Below are 24,007 nucleotides of genomic sequence, written 5' to 3' on the forward strand. Positions count from 1 at the left end.
CGACCTAGTTTTATCTTATTCATGACTCTTGGGTAAACAGCTCTCTGATATGGAATTTCCAACACAGGGAATCATATTTTAAACCTGATAAAATATAAAGCATAGGTACAAAACAACAGCGTTTTACTAACATATTTTTTTGGACGATAAGCCCCAATTATTTAGTAATTGACATCGTTGATATCGATTTGGGCAACTTTGAATAATAGATGACTACTAACTACCGATTCGATCCAAATACACAAAGTATTTCAAGCGTACAAAGTTTCTGACAGCAGCCTCATTGCTTTGAGTTCACGTCCCTTAATTTACGCAACAAAAAATGTATATATTTTCTTCTATAAACAACAAGAAAAAAGTTAGACGGCAGCGGAAACTCCCGGGGCATGAATGATTCACAGATAATGTCCCTGACAGCCGCAGTACTTGAATATTTATTACTTCTATTGCAGTCTCAACTGCCCTTTCCATTCCTTTTAGTTTCCCTTTTTCAGGACAATCGATAGGAAAGCTGCTTTCATATTACTCATAATTGTGTTCATGAATAATAGAATATCTGATATTCTCAGGCAAATGTAGTATTATTTTGTACTCGTTGGTATTCTATTAGCGTTTGTCGCATAAAGATATTATTTCGTGGTCTTGTACGTCTTTATGTCTGTCCCTATCAGGCCTCATTTCTTTCTTATTATTCATGTAATATGATTTAGGTTTTTTCTTGTTTTATGCGCATATTATTTTCTATGAGAGTCTGCGGTCTTTCATGAATAGCAAACGTAGTTTTGTTGTACTTACTATACTTTTTATGAATGCTTGGCAAAAGTCGCTCGATTTTAATATCACACGAATATAGCCGTAGCAAAATGAACACAATGGGGAGTTTTCACATAAATTGTGTGAACATAGAAATTGGAGAAGCACGTGAATTAGTGGCATCCACGGTTGTGTCGACCACCGGTGTAACAAGTAGTGACGTGACAATGGAGCGGTAAGCTGAATCCGCGGATACGAGAAATCTTGTTCTGCTAAAGACATGGTTAGAATTTACGGCGACATTCATGTAAAATATGGCTTCAGGAAGTGTGCAAATGCAAAAAAAATAAGCTTGATTTTACTTCAATATCATGTTTTCGATGTTATATTATAGTCAGATTAACTTAGTACAGTACATAAGGATCTGCATAATGCATCACATATGTTTTTAATCCAATTAGTGTAGCGATAATTTCGCCAGCGCATATCCGCTTACATCCGCGGATATATACGAAGTTCCGTAGCTATAGGCACATCACTAGTTGCGTGACACACGCCACCATATCGATCCACGTGCTTCCACGGCGAAACCGTCCCTAAGTGTATAAAATAGATTTATTTATAAAAAGCCATGGCTAAGCCTACTGCCCTGACATTCGGTACATTGGAAGTATATAATAAAATAACATCACATGTCGAATTACTATAATTTACAGATAGCCCTGTCCTGAACGAATAGTTTCTTGTGTATGTAATATTAAGGTAATTCAAAACATGAAAAAGTTCTGATTTTGCAAAACATATCCAATAGTAAAACATATTTCAAAATACGAAAATGTTTCGTTTTACTTCGAAACAAGATTATAATCAGGAACAGAAAATACGTCGAAGGAAATCCTGCGATAAAAGTTCCAAGAATTCAAACCACTTAGATATTAGTCCCAAGGAAAGCGCGACCTTCTTAAAAAGCTCACAAATATTTAATTTACGAAATACTCATTACATTAATACTAGTTCCAAGTATTACTTTGAATAAAGGTGATGTATTAAAATTAATAACAACAAATTAAATATAGGTATACTAAGAAACCTTAAAGGTCGCATGCATTCAATGAGTAATTCCTACAAGAAATAAATGTTAAAGTAAGTTGTTCTACAATGTAACTTCATTCCATAATGAAGGTGATTATTACCAATACAGTTATAATATGAGTATAAACGGAGAACTTAAATCTTACTTATATTATAAATGTGAAAGTTTGTGAGAATGTATGGATGTATGTTTGTTATTCAATCACGCAAAAACGGCTGGACCGATTTGATTGAAATTCGGTATGTAGATAGGTGATACCTTGGATTAACACATAGGCTACTTTTTATCAACACACCACGCGGGCGAAGCCGCTGGCGGAAGCTAGTGGAATATAAATAAAGTACTATAGAATCGTCAGGCAAGCTTGAAGCAGCTTCTGTTTCTGAATGAGCTTAAACAGATTATTGTATTGTGTTTATTATTGTTTCCATTTAAAATATTGAGCAATAAAGTCGACCACTTTTCAGTACCATCTTACTCATCATCTATTAATACTTTAGTTTCTTCAGAACATTGTTGTTCTCTTGATGACATTGTAGTAAAAAAAAACTTATTTATTATGCTAACGCTAACCTTACCTAAACCTAACTCCTGAGTAAGTACCATATTTTAGAGGTAATCCAGAGACTATTTTAACAAGTACAGTAGTACCCAAAACTTCTCATCATATTATTATATGGTGAAAACCCTATTAGAAAACTTAATAGAACAAAATCTCCTTAAAATCAATGAAGTGTTAAAGATAAATAGTCCGAAAGCGACACACTGTTCATATCTTTTCCTAACGGGAGACAGCTGTAGCGAATGATACATCGATGCTCCGCCATTTTTTCTCACAAAACAGGAGAACCCTTAAAGAAATTAAAATGCCTGGATATTTAAAAAAAAAGTAAACAGTATGACCGATTACCGTACGTCAAAGGAGACCGATTGCGTTGCTTCTACTCAACTAATTGGACGTAGAATAGCGATAAACTGACATGAAATATTCTATGACTAATGGATTACCCGACCTTTATTTAAGTGGTATTACTGGTATGATGACGGTATTGTATTTAATAGATTTAACCGGCGGAGAATTTGAATGCACCGTTGTGTGTACTTGAAAAGGTTTTTTTGATTGAGTGAATCTATATTGCTTTCTATGCACCTATGGTCCTCCGTGCAAGTCGTTTACACTAGTGATTGTTGAAACGTGGTTCCCGATTTGATTGTTTTTATATACTTAAAACGCTTTAGGCAGATCCAACTTTTTTCAAAAAAATATAGAATACTGCGTAGAAAACAAGCCTTTAGCTCATCAAGCTCAGCATTTACAATAAAAAATTACAAAAATATTTATCAATAGAAGGAAAATAAAAACATGTTCGCTACAAAGAAAATGCTAATTTATATCAGGGTGTTTTCTTTATCAAATAATGGCTTTTACTTTCATGAAAGTGATTGACCTCATGGTCGCGACCGTGAATGTCTTTCACGTGGCCTTTGGGAGGGGAAATCATTATATAACCGCTATACTGAAGTCATATTTACCGATTATGTTTGGTAAATAAACAAAAGTCTTCTGTTTTTCTTTTATTTTCTACTTTACATCTTTCACTTCCAAATAATACTTTACTAACTGTTCCCTGCAGTTTCACTAGCGTTTCAGAGAAATTTTTTCCCGTACCCGGACAAAATATAGCCGCCTATGTACTTGGGGATACCGTAGCTTTCCAATAGTAAAATAATGTTTAATACCTAGGTTATAGAAACTAATATTCGCAGCAGTTAAGGAACCAAAACAAACAGATAAAAAATGTCTCCTTTATTAATATACACAGCAAGAATGCTATGCCTAGATTTAACTATTCAGATATTACAATTGACGTGTTATAAAATAAATGTGCAATCAATATAAAATGCGTGTGTTATAAAAAAGAAAGTCTAAAATGGCCGATCACATAATCGCACACAATAAAACTCGATTCACAAAATAGTTTTTATTACTTAATTCAATGATTCTTCAATTCGAATAAAGACATGAATGTGAAAAACGTGGTTATGCTGAAGATAAAAATGTCCAAATTACCTCGTGTTTTTGGATACTTTGTATGGTAAAAGTCGTAAAGTCCGAACAATGTAAAGCTGCAGTTTGTTTCTTTGTGTTTGCGTTTCGTTCTGCTGAGTTTGACTAGCTATCGTGGCTGCTCTGTCATAGGGGCTTATGAAGCTGGCACGTTTGAAATTACGTGTAACGGAATGCAACAGGACTATGAAGGTAAATTACAAATGCATAATGTGTTATTTATTTATGCGGGTGTTAATATAAGCAACATTGTTGTCTAATGGCTAAGCAGATGACTTGTTTGGAAAACATTGTTGCTACATTGTTACTGGTTACAATATTGCTTATGGTTCATTAGAAAGAAAGGAGCTATTAAAAGTAATTTATTAGCTATCTGAAACGAAGGAAAAGTCCATATGCTACAGCATGAAAGTAGTTGAAACGTTCTAGTACTTAGCTGAACTATTTCCACAGACACAAAACAAACTTTAAGCTGATCAAAACTGTGCTTGTTTCCACGAAACAAGTTAAATATTCAAAGGTGAGTCGCGTCTACTCATTTATTAGTCTGAGGCCATTTGTCGCCACGCAGTCTGACTGATAGACGCGACACCTACGTTTATTGCTTTTTCTAAACTCTTTATTTGCGCAAAGAAGTAAAACAGATGTGACATTTCTTAGAGACCTTTCATAAACATTACTAGAGCGATTTTTTTTTTTGCTTTCTACTGTTAGTGTTATTTTTGACATGACACATCGCTAATTTGCATCTGTCTGGAATAACCAAGTGACCTAATTAAGGATGGTGATTAAAATATACAGTGTTGAATTACCTAATTAAGTTAGAAGTGCTAATGAAACATAATAAACACCAGATACCTATATGTATGTATAGCAGTCATCACTGCAACTACATTATTACCTAATAGACTGATGCAATCTATTAAACTAGGATCATTCAACCTACAGATATTGTATAGGATCATACAATATATTCATGTTAGTGACAAGAGTGCTGTCGACACAACTTGAGAGTAATTCTCTCTAGTCAGATATTATGTAGGTGTTGTACTTGAGATACGAAAGTGTACGTCATTTACATTGTCATGTATGTCATGGCTATGAGTAGCTTTGGCTAAAGGTAAAGTATGAAACATAAATAAAACTACCGAAGCAAAGGAATACTTGACTTTCATTCGTTTGGTCTTCAAAAAAAAAATTGTTACGTAAGCCACAACCAATCTAAGATTTTTCATCAACCTCGAACCCTCAATTTTCTTTTGAAACGAATGGTCCTCAAACGGGCTTTAATTAAACCCCTAGTGGGTTGGAGTCCTCTTCAAATTCCTCTAACCTACATTTCCGTCATGAAACATCGTATAAAAGGCAACAGCAGTCATTAGGGCACTTCATTGAGGCGAACAGCGTAAACAACCATCTCGTTACTAGATCCACCATGGCTGGAGGCATAACGAGCAACTTGACATTTACCACACCTGCTCAACTAGAAACATGAAGGCCTGTATTCATTAAGTTAGGCTCTTTGTCTGTATTCTCCCCTATAAAGAACGAAAAAGGTCGCAAAGGTTTGACACCTTCGTAAAGAAAAAGAAAGTGAACCGAATTAGTCCATGCCTTACATAAGGAATGTACTAGATTGGATCAAATTTTGAAGCCTAAGGTGTAAGGGCCTTTAATTTCCTATCTATCTGTTGATTTGTTCAGATACTTAGAGATAGGACATAAACATTTTTTGTATGGGACCTATGTCAACATTCAATTTCTAGCACGAAATTCAAGTGTAGGATAGGTAAAATCCACATATCTGTGCTTAAGCAAAGATCTACCTACTAGAATACCCTCCCATAACACGTATCTTATAACATAATCCAGGATCCAGCACTTATGAAACTCTCAAGCGAGGAACCGTTAACATAAACACACTTAACGTTATTCACAGGTGCTGTACTCGTAAGGTGTTAGCTGGTAACACAAACATAGCTGATTAAAAATCAAAACAATATTATTTAATAACAAAGCATTAATATATTTACTGCTTCTTTAAGCATCGGTTTTACATAGGACGCTGTTGCAAACAGAACCTTAATTTCATTTAGCAATCATTTGGTTCTTCATCAAGTCTCAGGAACCACAACAATCCAGCCATTATCTTCAGGGCTTAAGAAACCAGGATAGTTCATTGAAACATAATACAAGAACCTCCTTCCTTATTTACTTGCGTTACATCAGGGAATAGCAAACAAACAAACCGTCGCATCCTTAAGCCTCGTGTTCTTAAATCCGATTCAATTTGCTGCGGAATGAGGTTTTTTTACTATCTGTAGCTATGTTCAATGTTGTCCTGTGTTTTCGGCTAAAAATAGAAAGGCCCATACACTTCCCATGGGAGCCGTAAGTGAATGGCGAGGTGTTATGTCAAGAGGTCGGAGTCTAGTACCTTTGTAAGTGCTTGTTTTACACTGGTAACACCTTATTGTGCTGAACATAACGTTTGTAGGATACTCTTTTTTATTACAGTTTTGGCGATGTACAGATTTTCGTCATCAAATATTTTCATTTATTTTCGCCATTATGTCAGTTTCATTGAAACATAAAATATTAGGGGATCCAGGACTTTAAAATTTACTAATCACAGGAAAATCGAAATTCGTCGCCTTGAAGCAGTGTCGTCGTAGAAAAAGTAATAGAAAATAGATAAAAAAAATATTTCTCCGTCTAACGTGAGCCCAACCATACCTATACTAATATTATAAAGAGGAAAACTTTGTTTGTCTGTTTGGTTGTAATGAATAGGCTCAAAAACTACTGGACCGTTTTTAAAAATTCTTTCACCATTCGAAAGCTACATTATCCACGAGTAACATAGGCTATATCTTATCCCGGTACGGGCAGTAGTTACCACGGGACGCGGGTGAAACCGCGGGAAAACGGCTAGTTCTATAATAAATCTGTAATCCGTATTCTTGATATAATAACGAGTCTACCCATGTCGTGGAGCCAAGCTCATTAATTTTAGGCGGGTGCGATAAAGTCTACTGCGGGGTGTCAGTCACCCCTAGATCAGATTATAGCTGCTCTGTATTCTGAGACCTAATGATGAAGGAAAATACCAGAATAATAACCCCAGGCAGAAGTTACGCAAAGCCGGTCTTAAGAAAAAGAGGATTTTAAACAAAGCCGGTGGTAATTTAAAGGGAAAGAAGGAAAAGCTGTGCGGAATTTTATATTTGGTGAATGTTGAAAAGATGGAAATAATGACATAATTATTTTTTGAAAATGTTGTGAGAACATAAGCAGCATAATAATAGAGGCAAGTAGGTAATGTAAAGTAGAATTCCGTACAGTGAAAAATATATATAAAAAGGTAAACGTGCACGAAAAAAGTCAGGAATACGTATCATTACTGAAACAATGAAAAAGCGTAATAGAATTTAAAGCTCTCATCGAATTTGTTCAGCACAGTAATAAGAGCCCGGGAAAGAGGGAACAGGTAACGCGAAGTCAACGACCTTCAGTACTCCTTTCCCTGATTTAACCGAATACTAACCGTTTCTGCGAAGGTATAAACGATTTTATCAAAATGTTTAGGAAAAGTACTCACTGGAAAGTTAATGAAAATATGTTATTTTCAATTTGAACACTTGATTTTTGGCTCTTTCATTTCAGGGTCTTTGATCTTGATTCGAAGAAGGGAATGCGATTTCGAATTTTCTAAAATTCTGTTACAGGCTACTTGGTAACATAGCTAAGTGAGATCTTAAATGAAGGAATACAATAAAACTAATTAGGTACTATGCCCGGAAAATTCAAAGAAATGTGAAAATTGTAGAATCAGAAGACTAAGCTTTCGATAGCGACATAGATGAACCTTTTAGCTTTCATACCTTCATGTTTAATTTTATTTGTAACCGTGCAGCTGTATTCTTTCCTACTTATCTCCAGCACTTTCTAGAAACAATTCCACTGAACGAAGTTAAGCTACTTTGATATTGCGTTACGTCACGGGATAAAATTCAATTGTGCTCTAAGACAGGTGCCATTAAAGTACCTCGAACGCGTCAAGGGAGAAATACGATACGACGAGACTATAGCCAGTAAAGATGGAAAATACTAATCGATATCTATTCATAAAATATTAGAAGGTATCTTTATTATCTCAGTAATTCAGAAATTTTCTTGCTTTCTTTTTATGTAAAATAACAAAAATGACAATGTTTTTCCAGTTCTTCCTAGTCTTTGTCAACAATAAACAAAAGCTCTTTAAAATTAGAAAGGACGACGGCACCCTGTAACATGATTTATCTTTTTAAGTTAATAAAAACAGCAAAATATTAACAAACACAGTGCGAATAGACTACAAATTTTACGGAAAAACACCCAACAAAATTATACAATGATTTATGTTTACTTTGTCCACTTTATTCTCCTCAGAGATTTATGCTTCAGACTTCGTTCTGCATAACTAAATAGCCCCTTGTTTTCTCAGTTCAACGGAACCATTAACACTATTATTAAAACTCTCGAATATGAAATGTACTGCAACTGAGGAAATATTGATTTTATTAACTTTTGTATTAAGTTTGGTTACAACAGGTTTTGTTCTATTGTCTCAAAATGTATTTTCGTTATGAATGGGCGGAAAATCAATACTAAGTGGTCATATGTCGTTTATTATTTACATGTGCCAGTTGAATTTCAGCTATAAATAGCTCGGAAATTCTTGGAAGTATAAAAAGACTGTCCACGAAATAGTTTCCTCATGTCAGTAAACTAAACCGTTGCAAGCAGGTTCATTAACGCCTTGTGAACAAAATGTAGTTAAAAACGTATTAGAGAGAGGGTAATCGCTCATAGATCGACTTTCCTACGGTCTGTAGTCTCACAGACATAGCTTACATGTGTGTGTACTGTCTATGCACTAAGTCAGGGGTCTCGTGTACCTGATGGAAGATAAATCACGTACGTTGAGACTTCTATGGTTTACACGAGACAGTCTAAGTACCATTTAATTGGTACTATGTTTCTGAAGATGTCATTGTTATTTCAAACGAATCCATTGGATATCTGCGCATTGCTTTTGGTTCAAAAGTTTGATAAGCAGGATAAAGTAGTGAACTATGTAGCAGGCATTAGTATGCCAAAGCAATGCGTATAAAAACCAATTACTTAACCTAATGAAAATCGAACGTAAATACCTATTAATATCTATAAAACCCGTCGGGCTTGCCCTAATGTTGACCCCGCACAGGTGATATAGAGAAGTTCAATATAAAAAAAAACATAAACTAATATTATAAAAAGGATTTTTTGTTTGTAAACTGTAAAGGGTCCAAAAGTACTAAACCAATTTGAAAAATCTTTCTCTGTTGAAGCTAAACTTTTTTGTGGAGACAAAGACTAGATATAGAACCTATTTAGACGCGGGTGAAACCACGGAGAACAACTAGTTTGTAAATATAAAGCTAATGACTTGTCTGTGGTCACCGTGTGGTCTGCCTGGTGAGGCATGACTGATATTTGATAACATTGTGTATTATTTCCAACACTGTTTACTAATAAAAGTGTTCGTGTATCATAATACTGCATAGGTGCTACAAAGTTTGGTTTTTCCCATGAGTCATTTGTCAATCAATCCTCTTTGCTGGTCCGAAGTTGGTTACTAATGACTTCACGTTAGTCAAAATGTACAAACAACACTACCGCGCATGCGTGAGGCGACAAATGGCTGACTTCAGAGCGGTAAAGTGGGAAGAACTGACTGGAGGAATTTGTTTTTGGTTTGAATATCGGAATTCAGTTTTTATCCGGGTGCAAGAATTACTTCCCAAGAGATGCGAGTGAAACCACCGGCGGAATCTAAAATAACAATATTAATAGATATTCTGCACCTGATACTTCAACAGAAGACGATGATAAAGCAGTCTATATCAACAAGCTCAACCCTAAAACGAAATTTAATTGAATCTGCTGATATCTCCCCCATAAAGGCGTTATCTAACCCTGCACGAGCTGGCTGCGAGGCTCCTTCTCCAAGGGTACTCTAACGACCCCCAACCTTATCTTGTTCCACGAAATATTTCACAGAGCTTAGAAATACTATTATTTGCACAGTTAATTTTTGTGGATTATATTTTTAGGAGAAACCGAAGCTTTTCTGACTCTTCATAAAAAACTGGACACCTTTTTCTAAATGCAACTGGGATATTTCTTAGTCAATGAACATTTATCATGGTTGAAATGTTGGTGGCCTTTGTTTTATGAATTGAATTGTGAAAATGATAAGTGCAGCTTTGATTTTAATTTAACAGACTAGCTATACTCACTTATTGTAATCTTGATTTAAAGCATCCAAGCGTCACAAATAATAAAGTATTATGAGAAAAATCCAAGAATCGTCTTTGACGCCTTTCTCAGAATTTCAGTAAGCACTGGATTAATTGCATTTTTACGTCGTATAATAAGCATATTATTTACAGGAAGCCTGAAGAATGCAGTAGGGCCTTCAACTGAACTGTATCTAATTTGCTAATACAAGCATTCAAGGTAACATCCTGCTTAATAACTACCTTCTAATTAACAACCTCTATGTATCTTGAACATCTATTTGTATGATCAGCAACTTGTGTCACACTTATTGATGTTAGATTATTAATTAACTTTCATGTCATCTGGTGTGTATTAAATATACATATAAAGTACTGATAGTATAATTTTAATTACTTTTATGTGACAAACGTTCGCATATGGAGAACTAAAAAGGTAGAGAAAATAACAAGTACGTATATGTACGTGTACGTATATATGTATATCTTCATGATGTTTACAAATTCCCCTCTCAAGTATGATCCCAAGTATGATCCCTCCTCTCATATTAACGAGGCTTGTTCTAATATCTACCACAGGTATAATCCCAGAAGCTAAATTTCATAGAATTCAGCAGCAATTGTAACCTAACTCGAACAGCTTCATAACTTTAAGCCACATAAACTCACTAACTAGTTAAACCAGAAGCACATACTACTAAATAGTTACCAGGAAACCAATTTGATAAAAAAATCTAAAGTAAACGAACGAATGATCATTATATCTCCACCTATCTTTTTTTAGAGAGAACAACGAAAGAATGCTCTGCATCTGATTAGCTTTAAAGAATTTGCTAAAATTTGCAGTCTAGCTTAGTTTCTCCTTCGTTTGATATAAACGTACCCTTACTTCTAATATAGCATTCACCATATCAATGTTTGCTATACATTTCCCCACATACGTGATGCGGTCACCGAGGCGTGTCAAGGATATGTTGTTCCAGTTATGACATTACAGCCTTCGGATGCAAGGACCAGTACACTGTTACCAGTAATTAAAGAACGAACATTTATAATGCACCATGTTGTATGCTAATTGCTACCTTGGATGAAGAAAGTTTTCAAACGGCCTAGTTGTGAAGGTTTTCTAGTCGGTCCTTGCATGAATCTTAATGCAAGAGCTTTTATACTTGGCACTTGGCAGTATGTGAAGTGTACTTATTTGTGGTTTGTTAATTAGCGTAATTATAACTATGCCTTGAACTACTTCATTTCCAATTGTTTTCTTTTTAATTATTAAAAGTTACTTATACATAAATGTGCTTATAGCAATTAAATAAATTTTCTTCTAGAGCCAATGAAAATTATATTTTTGTATGTTCGATGAATAACAAAATTAATCTTTATTTGGGAGCAACCAAAGTAAATATCACTTTACAATACCTGAAGGAAAAGTACTAAAACGCAGTAAGAAGACAATACTCGTAAAAGGAAGGTGTCAATTATTTTGTTCAAAATTCACACCATTTCCAAATATTTTCGTCTTCAAGAAGTTTTATGCAAATTATGATAAGATTATTAAATAAAAATAAATTTATTTCATAACCATAAATGGATACAGTTTGTTTGCAATGGCACCTCCTTTTAAGCAGATAATGCCTGTGTTAGAAGGCGCCGCTCTTTCTAATTAGTACATTTTGGTTTATACATTTATTTATTGCTATAATTATGTGATGGCATGTGTGCTAGGTGTGTGTGTAGAAGTGGTGTGGTGTGGTGTGATGTGGAGTGTGTGGTGTGGTGTGGTATGATGTGGAGTGTGTGGTGTGATGTGGTGTGGTGTGGTGTGATGTGGAGTGTGTGGTGTGTTATTGTTTTCATTGCATCCTGTTTCAACTATTTATATTCATATCTCTCATTAACTTTTACGAGGCTAGCTATCCAGACAACATTAGAACAATATGTGCCAACAAACACGTCTTTTGCGTTTATTACAATAAAACGGTTTAACCAAATGAAGGCACAACTATCGAGACAAACTAGGGATCCCACAATTACTGCTTAATTGCTTTTAGAACTTTCTGGAAGGAAACCTCTTTGAATATTAACGTGTTTTGATCAATTTTGTTAACAATGTTGTGCAATTACATCTACCAAAATTGGCATTGACTATGTAATAAATAAAATTGTTAGCCTATTTAATTTGCGTGGTGACATTTCCACAAAAAAAAACGATTTGCGTCGACCTTTAAAACTGAAAGAAAACCTCTATGAAATTAATTAGACGTACATAAAAAATCTCGAAACATAATCAGCCATTATAAAGCTTCATCAAATAAATAAGGAAATGATCAACTTCCTTCCCATAATATATACAACCTAGCAATTACTCAGTACCCACAATTTACATCAAAGTGCCGATAAATCATATAATATTGCAAATAACTTTATGCCCTTATTATTACGTCACAATAATCTTGGTCCTTCCGTACGGAAGTACCTCCGTTGCCATGGTAACCAGACACCTTGGTATTTGGCGATTTATGGTCATCATAAAATGTGCAAAATGTATTTCATGTTTCCGTATTACTTTTGTCACGCAAAGGACTTGATGAACTTGTCTTGTTTTTGTGTCTTGTTTTAATATTGACGTTTGAACGTGAAGTTTGATTAAGGAAATATTTTGCATCGTATCATTTAGATTAAGTTCATGTTTTGTCTTATGGTAATTAAGATTAGATTTAAACTCTTTAATTGCATATATACAACCTTTCGTAGTGTTCAACCTTTTAAAATTTTTTAAAAGAATGTTTTTAACATTCATTCTTTACACAATATTGAAAAATCTACAACAAATTCAATACGACACCTAAAACCCTGTTATCCCAACCCTGAAGATAGATTCAAAAAGCTGACATACCGAACCTTGTTCACCGGATTATTTTTACGGCTTCTCATGTCAGGAGCCTGATGGCAAGCATCCGGAAAATAACGTCAAATTGAATTGTCCCGACCGCTCTATGCACGGCGAATGTGTCCCTACGAGGAAATGGAAAAATTCCAGACCATTGGTCCTTTAGGACATCGGATAATATTAAGAAAAACTATAGAAAACCACATCTGAAGTAAAAGAAGTTAGTCATGGTTCCTGTAAATGTACATGTAAAAAACTTAAATAAATAAAAAAATAACCAAAAATAAAATAAAACTTACATGATACCATGAAGAAAAATTAAAGAAACTTCTTGTAAAATAAAACACAATCAGCTACACATCCAGCTCCTGTAAAGAAAAATAATAAAATTAACAAAAAATAACTAAACATTTTTTCGTAAAATAACATAAAAAAATAAACATGCTTATGTTGAACCAACGTTTTTCCTGTGTATACTCATTTCAAATCAAAGGAAAACAAAACAAAGAGCAAAACAAATTGGTTTTTGAAGTTAATTACTGCTATGCATTCATTAACAGAACGTTTAATCACACGGAGTCTCCATTTGAACATTCAGCTGAAGCATAAACAACTCAAACGAAAATATACAAATAACGAACATGAATCACAAATTACTTTCATGTTCCCACAAATTAAAACAAATATTGTAATAAAAACATATTATACAATATGTGCAGAGTATAATCTTGGCAATTTCACCCGTTTTACTTCAAAGAGCTTACTCGTATTGCGGTTATCCTACCCGTTTAAGTTTTTAACTAACAAGCCACATGAGCTACAAAATAGCCGTTACATTTTCCCCGTTCTATATTTAAAATCCTTTTATCTCGCACGTCGCCAGTTGCGTCCGGTTGCCGTGGTCACGGAATAAAAAAAGAAAAAAGGAAATGCACCCTGCGGTCGATGCCATGTGCGACGCAGTTTCTGTCAAACGCCCAGAGGCGCTTAATCGCTTTATCATGTTACCACTCCGAACGTACATGGAAATATCTAGCGATTTATGCTTCAGCGAACACTTTTCAGCTTCCAGTGACGTAGTATCAAATGTTTGCTTAATAGTCCAAGTTTATAGGCATACGCAATTGTAAACTCAGATTTTATGTACCTTCAATATTCATAATAATTTACAATAGTTAACGGTACTACAGAGTTTTATAGCGTCTAGCCAATCCATGTCCTCAATCAATGTGAACGTTATTACCTCTTACATGAGAAGCGATACGACAAGCTCATATTTCAATTGGCAAACACGTGTCTCTGTTCCCAATATACTCGTAAATACGGATTGATACTTGACCGGTTTTCAGGTCTGTTGGCTGGGTAAATAAGAGAAACGTTATTAAATACTCGCTATGTCATTTGGCGTGGAACGTGCCTCGTGAAAACTTAGTCAGATATGTAACGTGATTCCTATTTTATTTATGTTCTCTGTTCACCTGTTTAGATAAAGGATCACGTCTAGGTAAACGTAAGGAGTTTGACTTGAATTTGAATAATTTGTGCCCTATTTTCGTGTGTCCTTAATCAGGGACACGTGGAATAGGGGTACGCCAGACTACCAAGTATTGACGAGAAAAAAACAAGATTGTTTCAAGCATGCAAATGAGTTTAAATACTTTTATTTTCATATACAGTTAGGAGCTACAGTTATACTCATCAATGTTGAGCCACATCAAAAACCCACTCCAATGAATGACCCAAAAATCTGACTGAACTGTTTCTAAAATTAAAATGGAATGCAAAAATCTTCCAGAAGCCCACACCGCGATATTTCATCAGAAACATTTAAATACATTAGCAAACTTCTGATAGATTTATATCGGTAAAGTTTTATCCGTGTGCACGACAAATTGCCCTCATCCGTTTCATAGGATTATACATGTTATTTTAAAGATATAAAAGTTAGAATAGCATAAATTATTTCCTTCGCGTAAATTGTCGTAGGATCCAAATTAGTATTCTGGGTACAAATTATGAGTTAGAATTTAATTGGGTTTTTGTGGTTACTTGAAATTACCCGCCTTCAAACTAAATTCGTTTTCTTAAAGAAGATATAAATGAATCGGGCCAATTGGCGTTAATTGGGAGATGAGTTAATAACAAGTGGGAACAACTAATCCCACAAATAAAATTATAACGCTCTTAACGTCATCATGGTTTACCAATAGGTACCTATATGCAGTGAGCCAATAATAAAACACTAACTGCAAAGACGTTACAGATGACTAGACACGTACGTTAATGATATACAAAACATACACAAACAGACAAATGAACAATCACTCCGTTTGACTCATAGACTGGCTGTTTCTTTTTTATAAAGAACAATCATTTGCTTGGAGCACTAAACGAGACTTGCAAAAAACTGGTGCCTTTTTTGTGATCTATCTGAGACTAAATTCTTATTACACGGCTCAGAAAGTAATACGCACAAATGACTATAGTTCGGCCATTCAGAGAATGCGTTCCTGACACGTCGCGATTGAACTGACGACGTAACTTTGCAATGGCGTTGCAGTTACGATAAAAATATTTTTGCTGGTTGTTTACCGTTTTAACAATTGAGGAGCATTAAAACAACATTATTATATCAATAATCAATGAATGTTATTACGTCGTCAGTTCAATCGCGACGTGTCAGGAACGCATTCTCTGAATGGCCGAACTATAGCTTGTTCAGCACTGAATCCAAAATTGTACACCATCAATTCAACATGACGAAGCACTAAGCAAAGTTAAAGATACAAGGACGTAACAGGACTATCATGATAACGAAGAAGTCACAAAGGCAGTCAAGAACCACACAGCTTAAAGTTTAGACCAATTCAATACCTTTACAAAGGATGATACTTCATACGACATGACTCACAATTCACGGTTGACCAGACAACTCACAATGACCTAATCATTGTTTACCATCCTTGAATTAACTATATCTGCAACTATTGCGCTTCAAATGTTATTTTTGTACCGTTTCATATACCTAGTGTACGTTGAAGATTATTGGGGTCATCGTTTTCCTTATGTGCCTACTGTATAATATAAAGGATTTGTCTTTGTGGCAATATTACTATTCAAAAGTATAACCTCTGTTGGTATTTCTGTCTCACAGAATTGCATGAGAACAAAATCGGAGCTGCTGAATCTGATTTAGTTGAAAGTTATGGAGATAGTTTAGAATAAATGAATGGTCATGTTTTTGATCCGGGGGTATAGTGTGAAATAGTTCCCATAGTATACATAACACTGCAAGAGGCTATTCCTATAAAATGAGTATCGTGTCACTTAAATTGACATGATGCAGATGATATTGTACTGCAATTCACTTCAGCCAAACAAAATGTGCATGTCTAAAGGAACTTGGGTAGCCTTATTCGAGTCCCACGGGAATCGATTCCTACCAACTACGGAGACACACGGCCAATACTTCGTAAGAGGACAAAAAGAGAATTTGCATCTGTTGTACAGGCTCGTTCACAATACAATATGTTAACAATAAAGTTCCGATGTTACTAGTTGTCCTTACAACTCGTGAATTGCATGTAGAATTGTGTACAGTTGTTATAAAGTTATGTACTTATAAATGCCAAAGTTTGTATGTATTGATGTTTCCTAGCCTTTCACGCAAAAAATACGGGAATAATTTAAATGAAACTCGGCGGTATAAAGCTTGTGTATCAGAATAACATTTAGTCTACCCCTTTATCCGAGTTCTGGAAGTAGTTCCTTCAAAAAGCGGGTGAAACCGTTAGCAGAAGTTAGTAAAACCATAAAGTACAGTCTATCACACTCGAACATCTAATCGATTCTCTACCTCCACGTAATTGTAGAGAACTGAATCGGTATAAATGTTTAAAAGCACGACATCGACACGGTTTGTGCGGTTCGTTTTATTTATTCTTAAAACCTAGTTTCAGTGTCGCTTTGCCGACTAATGGCTAGCTCTAGTTAAAAGCTTCTTTTCATTGAAGTAACTGTTGAGAATAGTTTCGCTTAGATAAAATGCAACGTACAGTGTTAATTGTTATAGGTTCTGGGACAACTTTTCTGGCTTGATGATTGACGGACTACGATCAAAACCAAAATCAAACTTAATAATATAAAGGAGGGAAATAGGGCTGGGCTAAAAACCTACCAACTTCACAAAATTCGAGATTCCAAATCTCACAAAGCAAACAGGAAACTTAGCAACCCAAAAAACGTAAAGACCAATCAAAACGAGGTACAAAACGGTCAATACGAAATAAAACCCAAAAGCCGTACACTACAGTTCAACGAGGCACCTGATAAAACCCTTCTGTACACTGCCGGTACATAATACCGACCCAGCGTGTGGTTGAATGGGGCCATCCAATTACACACGTATTCCAGTTCCTTTGATCACGTAGAACATAGCGCACCCTTTTGACACGTCGGGTTATGTTAGGATTGAGATTTTAAAGCTGTGATTAATTAGGATAGGAGTTTAGAGTATCTTTTTGAAAATTGTTTTCGCTTTTTTCTATAATCGTGGTCAATCAAATAAGACAGACTAGAACATTTGTCTCCTTTTGAAAGAAGTCTTCATCAATACTCGTCTACACGTCAAGTCATCAACCTACACCAATATCTAAGCAAGTTTTACTTCTCACTTCCTATTCGAAAATTACACAAGACATTTACATACCACCAACAGTTAATAACAATATTCATATTCGTGCGGTGTAAAAGCAGCACAGTGAGACAGAAAGCGATGCGTGAGAACATTTGATACGGCGACCTCATCTCACACCGTTCCGGTTTCTTCAGAATATAGATGTCCCGTCCGTCCTAAAGATTAGACTGCATATTTAATTACGACATTATCGTTCGCGGTCGTTGCCTGTCGATGTGGAGCGAAAACTTGTTCTGCTTGTGTGCATTGACAAGATTCTTGTGAGTCAGGTTTAAGCAAATGAGATTAGATAGGGGTCTTGAATATTGTGTTGCACTTTTGGTTGGATCGACTTCTTATATGAAGTTATATATGTATGTGTAGACACGAATAACTAAAAGAAGTTAAAAGACTGACTTTCAAGTACAATCTTTAAGAAAATAAACAGCCATGCTAACTGCAACAATAAGCTCCAATCTAGCCAATTAGTTGGTCACAAGGAGATCGTATCGAAAGCGAAGACGGAGTCTGTCAATTAAATAACAACGGAAACACTGTCGAGCATAAACATAATAAATGAATCATTTCCCGTGACTTTCGAGAAACAAGTAAAATCGTGAGAGTCGTTGAACAATAAGTCGACGCTCATATTACGTCTCATAAGAGCAACGCGGTTGCAATTATAACAGACATTAATACGCTTCTTGCTAACATATGTTAAATAGAACGAGACAGTATCTAGTCGACAGCTCGACTGCTTATTTGCGTACGTATCTAGCACATCGCATTACATTCATCTTGTGGTGAATAAAATGCAACAAATAAGAAACTGCAATATACGACCAATATGTTTGTTACAGATTACAGAGCTCGATAAAGTAGAAGAAAAATATACTTCTTAACTAGTGCAACAAATATTAAATTAGACGCACTCTTCATTCCAAATAAAGATTATTAGCAATCGATAACTAGTGTAGTAATGCTAGGTGCTAGGATAATTACTGTGATAACAATGGTAAGCAATGACTAATTCTATTTCTCGGTAGTGAACAAGCCAACTGACAAGCGACACATACCTGCATTTGAACCAGTCATAAGCAAACATAAATCACTTAACCTAAAATATGTAGCAGTATTGCTTGAGTAAATCACTCCAGTTATTCTCAGAAGCGTGACACCGAGCCAACGCAAGCATTTCCCTTGACATCCTGTACACATAAAAGCATATGAAAGCTAGTTTACCGGCAAATAAAAACGATGTTCTAACTCGCTATATAAACTCTAATGCTCTTCTATATCCGTATAAAGCTTGAGAGTCCCCCATTTTATGGCAAACATGATTTGTACCTAAATAGTTATTGCCTCCTTATAGAAAATAGTTATCATAATCGCACCGGCTATAAAATTGCAGATTCCAACTTCATTCTTAAGATTTCAAAAATGATTCAGTTTACCCTAAATGTTAAAATAAAACAAAATGATGGAAATATACCAGGGATAACCGACGAACGAGACGGAAATGAAATAACCACTTAAGAAAAAAGTCAAGACAAAATAATTCGGGCCCAATTTATTTGCGTAGAACAAAAAGAAATGTTTGCTTTTCTACAAATTAAAACTCGACATCTTGTTGGCTTTTTTCATATTACTTTAATGTCTCTCGCTAACAAACTGGAATCATAAGAAATTGAAGTTGACGTCATTTTGCAGGTCCAGGAACGGGCGGGGAGAAGCGAATATTTGAGTAAAGAAACCGGAATAGGGGTCATTGATTGGCTAATGCTTGTATTGACCATAAGACGCGGAGAAGTCATTAACGGCTATAATAAATATCACATCGGATCAGTCTTATTCATGTTGAAACAATCAATGTAAACGACGCCACAGTGAAACGAGAGCTTAAAAAGACTTAAGCAGGGTTAACCACTGCGTAAATTCAACATGTAGTGTCATTGCAATTAATCTTTTGTTTCGGAAGTGTGTCATGGATCGGCAACCCGGAACAAACGGAGTAGTCTTACAGTATTGTAATATAATCTTTCACATAACAAAGGCCAACATTGTGGTGACAATGGAGCTATCAAGTATCCAACTTTGTTGTGTAATACAGATACAGGGAGTTCAAAGTCACAAACAATGGATAGTTTTGGATAGACGTTTTCCAGAAAGGATGTTTGGTATTGCAGTAAGCGGGTGTTTGTCACCTAAACTCCCATAATATCGTTAGCACACTCCAGGCCACCGAGCCGATTCAAGGAATAAATCTGCACAAGAATAAATTCGCAAACACACTTCCAATTAATCATGAAAGTAAAATGGCCTGCCATGTTACACACAAGCGCCACATGGCAAAAACAAAACAAATTAAAACCGAACAAGTGAACATGAACATGTGCCAGCATTAACACAAAAAACACATGACTGTCGAATTCAGCGGTCAATTTCACAGAACCATCGGAACCGTTCATACTGAAGCGGAATAACCAATTAACTGACCGGCGCGGACGCAACGCGGCCCAAAATTGCCTACCGTTACCATTACTGTTACAGAATCTTGTTTACAAGTAACACCACTCATACTTTGGGTTTGGGTTCCAAAAAGAATACCTACCTGCTCAATCATGTCACAAACAAAACAACGTAAATCATGCATCATATTAAAATGTCTACACGATTTGCCCCTAATATTTATAACTCAAGCATAAACATATCATTAAAGCTAGCAAAACAGGCTGTCTGGAGGCTAGACTCAACGACCTTGTCTGCCTAACCTCACCTCAGACTCGAAGAATCGCTCCTCAGGTACTAGCAATAAGGATCATAATTTCTCAAGAGATAGTATGAGAGATTGCTAAATAATACCTGCATTGTACGGAGGTGAGGACTATTACTTATAACTTGAATAATTGACTTTATTATTATAGTCTTTGTTACCAAGTACTTAAGATGATCTACGATGGTCAATAAAATATAGTCAGTATTCATCGCTGAATTGCAACGATAATTGGAGATATGATTTAAATCGGTACTTTATAATCGTAGACAGGAACTTGCGAAGCCGATGCGATTACTAATGTGCAACATGGCTTCCTAGAATTTATAGTCATTATTTGTACACATAAAACATCGACAGGAGTCAATAGTCACTATGATTTGCAGCGCTCACATCCTTGCTACTATAAATTCGAAAGTAATTCTGATCTGTCTTCCTGCAACGAACATGAGTTATGCATAATATATGTAGTTTGTTTAACGGCTTAAGAGCAGAATCGATTAACTTAAAGTTTATTAAAAGTTAAGGTTTAGAACTTCATCAAGAAATAAGAAGCCTCTCAGACTTTAGATCGCAGAAATATAAATCAAAGTAGTAATAAGAGTTTATTATTGCCCACAGAAAAAGATGATGAGATAATAAAGCACTAATGTAGACAGCCGGATTTATTTTTAAGTAAACCGATTTCCCAGTAACAAAGTACCCACCTCCTACCATCGCTTAACGCGCGTGCAGTATACATATTTTAAAAAACAATATTCATAAATCTTGATCTTCACATAAAAAAGCCAAGTAAGTCGAAGCCAAAATAGACTCCTTTACATTGTAAGTGCAAAGGTTAACAACGGTAGATAGCGTGTTAAATCGATCGGTTCTCCTAAGTTTAAGCTTAGCGAACATGTATGAGTATTTATAAAAAACTAGATACCTAACGGTAGATACGAAACTTGTTTGCTCTCAAGTATTTGAGGAATCAAATAACGTCTATCCTTGGATGACGAATACTCTTTAATAATAGTTCCTTTTATTGGAACGATGTAGTAAATTGCTTGGATAATATGTTGTTCTGAACAAACAGAAACAATACAAGGGAAGTGGCAATAAGCAAAGTTAGACAGTCACACATCTTGGCTTCAAAGTTTGCAATAAAGCCTGGAGCGTGTTGCCTATGTTCGAGAACTTTCGACATAAGTGCTCAACCTATAGAATATGCAGCACGTATCATTAGTATAGTTAACTTTTAAGTTACAGCCGAACATAATGGTTTGGAAGTCGAAAATCCATTTATGAACTATGCCTGGATTCTACGGGAATATGCGTTTACCCACGAGATAACTCCAATTTGCTATTATCAAGATAAAACTTAGCATGTTTCTGTAATTCATAAGTATTCCTCAGTGACGTAATTAACTTTATCAGCTAAGAAAACTATTAGTAATTCGCAATTTCCGTTTCGTCCGTTGAGACATGTTGGGTTTTTAACAGTGTTTGCAGATAAGCGAGTAAATTCAACGTTGTTTTAAACAGTTTGTTGTAATGAGTAATGTTGATAACATACATCATTCATTCAACAGGACATAAGTATTATCCATTCTGCAATGTCCTTTACGATTTTTAATCTAAAAAGACAAACATTTTTCTATTCCTATTTTCTTTCCATACTTTAACAATCTTCAGATTCACCCACGTCTGTCTAGGTCTAGATTCTCGAAGTGTTTTATTTCCAGTCACAAATAACAATAGACGTGCAAAAATAACCAAGAAAACAATAAGCCGAATGATGTCAGTGCATTACCATTCACTTTTGGTATTTTTGCAAAAGATTCTTGCGATAGCACCAACAGTAACGCAATAATAGATGCACGAGTAGAAACCATTTTGAAAGACTAGGATGTATTTATGCACTCTTGTTGAGTAACTTGTCAAAACTTTGAAGGTTAAAAACGTACTATCTGAACCAAATTAGCTAAACGATTCTATATACTAAATTGAATCATAGTTTATACAAAGCTAATCTACATAAAAGCATAAATAATGCATTAAAGATCCTAATAGGTAAAGAAAAACAACTGTCAGCGAAACATCACCTGTTAGTTCACCTTTAACTAGGTAGACGACTGAACGTAAGTTAACTGGAGTATCAGTTAGTTCTCAATTCCAAAGACATACTTCAATAACGTCCTTAAGCGCGGAAAGCCATCTGATCTGATTGCTGAAGTTAAGAACTCGTGAAGAAACCAATCAAACTTTTTGTTTGCCAACTACGATTGAGTTTTGAAATATCTGTCTAAAAAGCTTTATTTTCTCTAAGAAATTGTGTTATTAGTTTATGTCTGGGTTTATTTTGAGCCTGTTTTGTGTGCGTAAAATTAGAAGCAAAATAAAACCATTAATCGAAAGTCATTAGGTCATTAATGAGATCAAGAAAATAAACAGCGTTGGATTGGAAACGAAATAGCAATTAAAATTCGTTAAATGTTTATTTGCTATAAATATAAAGAATTCGAAAGTTTGTTTATTGAAACACAAAGAACAGGTGACCAAATTGAATTCATGAAGGTATCTGCACAAGTGGAAGAATGCACGCAAAAGGCCGATATTTCAAATATTGGACATTCATTAAGGCATAAAACAATTCAAAAATTTTAAAGATTATCTTAATCAAATATGCCAAAACCTTTCGCAATTAACAAATTCCGCAGAACCATGCATGCTCGAACTTGGAATATTTTTAAGGGTCAATGCTTGGCATCTGAAGGGCATAGCAATTTTCAAAGAAAACTGGCCCGCCCACGTAAGTACTCTACGTGCTTTAGTACAAGCCGAATGAGGTATTAAATCAGATAGATTATCCGTAACATACGCAGTTCCAATGGAGAACGGTTGTTCAGGCTTCAGTAACGATCTTCCAAAAATCGTTACAGAACCAGCACAAAAGCCCTTTTGAAAATGGATAAATTTAGGTCTGTTAAAATATGTATAGACGTAGGTGTAGGTTTAGATGAGGTTAATGTTTCTGGACATTAACCTTTAGAAAGCCTATCAAACAAATTCAATCCATATTTGTATAAATATGAAAATAAATGAAGAATTTCTTTATGAAACAGTAGTTTTTCAAGTGCAGATACGACAAATGAAGAGCAGTTTTACTGCGTCGTGCAATAAAATAGTGTTCGTAGGAAGTTTCCTGTATAAGCATAAAAATATCATCAAAGTAAGACATGTTTTGCAAAACTAATTACCATGGTACATTTGCATGATAAACGACGTCAATATGTACAATATTGTGAAGAAGCACAGTTAGTCGTTATTAATCATGCATTACGAAATATTCCACACGAGGCACGTGACAATGAATTTATTATGTTCCGATACAGACGGACACAAGAATTTTATTAATATGGATAGCCGACGCGACGGTCCCTTGTG

General features: G+C 35.2%; 1 protein-coding gene across 2 annotated transcripts in view; it reads right to left on the reverse strand.

Annotated features, from left to right (window-relative positions):
• Positions 1–24,007, reverse strand: part of LOC124636899 (tumor necrosis factor, alpha-induced protein 8-like protein 2 A) — a 51,648-nt gene that overhangs the window by 21,634 nt on the left and 6,007 nt on the right. The window contains exon 2 of one of the 2 annotated variants that reach the window (XM_047173166.1): positions 13,430–13,498. The exons of the other annotated variant lie outside the window; for it this stretch is intronic. Within the exon in view, the coding sequence (XP_047029122.1) occupies positions 13,430–13,439 (10 nt within the window). The 5' untranslated portion in view covers positions 13,440–13,498. The remainder of the gene's footprint in view (positions 1–13,429; positions 13,499–24,007) is intronic. 2 annotated transcript variants of the gene reach the window in all.

Source organism: Helicoverpa zea, chromosome 15 (assembly GCF_022581195.2).
Source record: "Helicoverpa zea isolate HzStark_Cry1AcR chromosome 15, ilHelZeax1.1, whole genome shotgun sequence".
In the NCBI taxonomy this organism is placed as follows: Eukaryota; Metazoa; Arthropoda; class Insecta; order Lepidoptera; family Noctuidae; genus Helicoverpa; species Helicoverpa zea.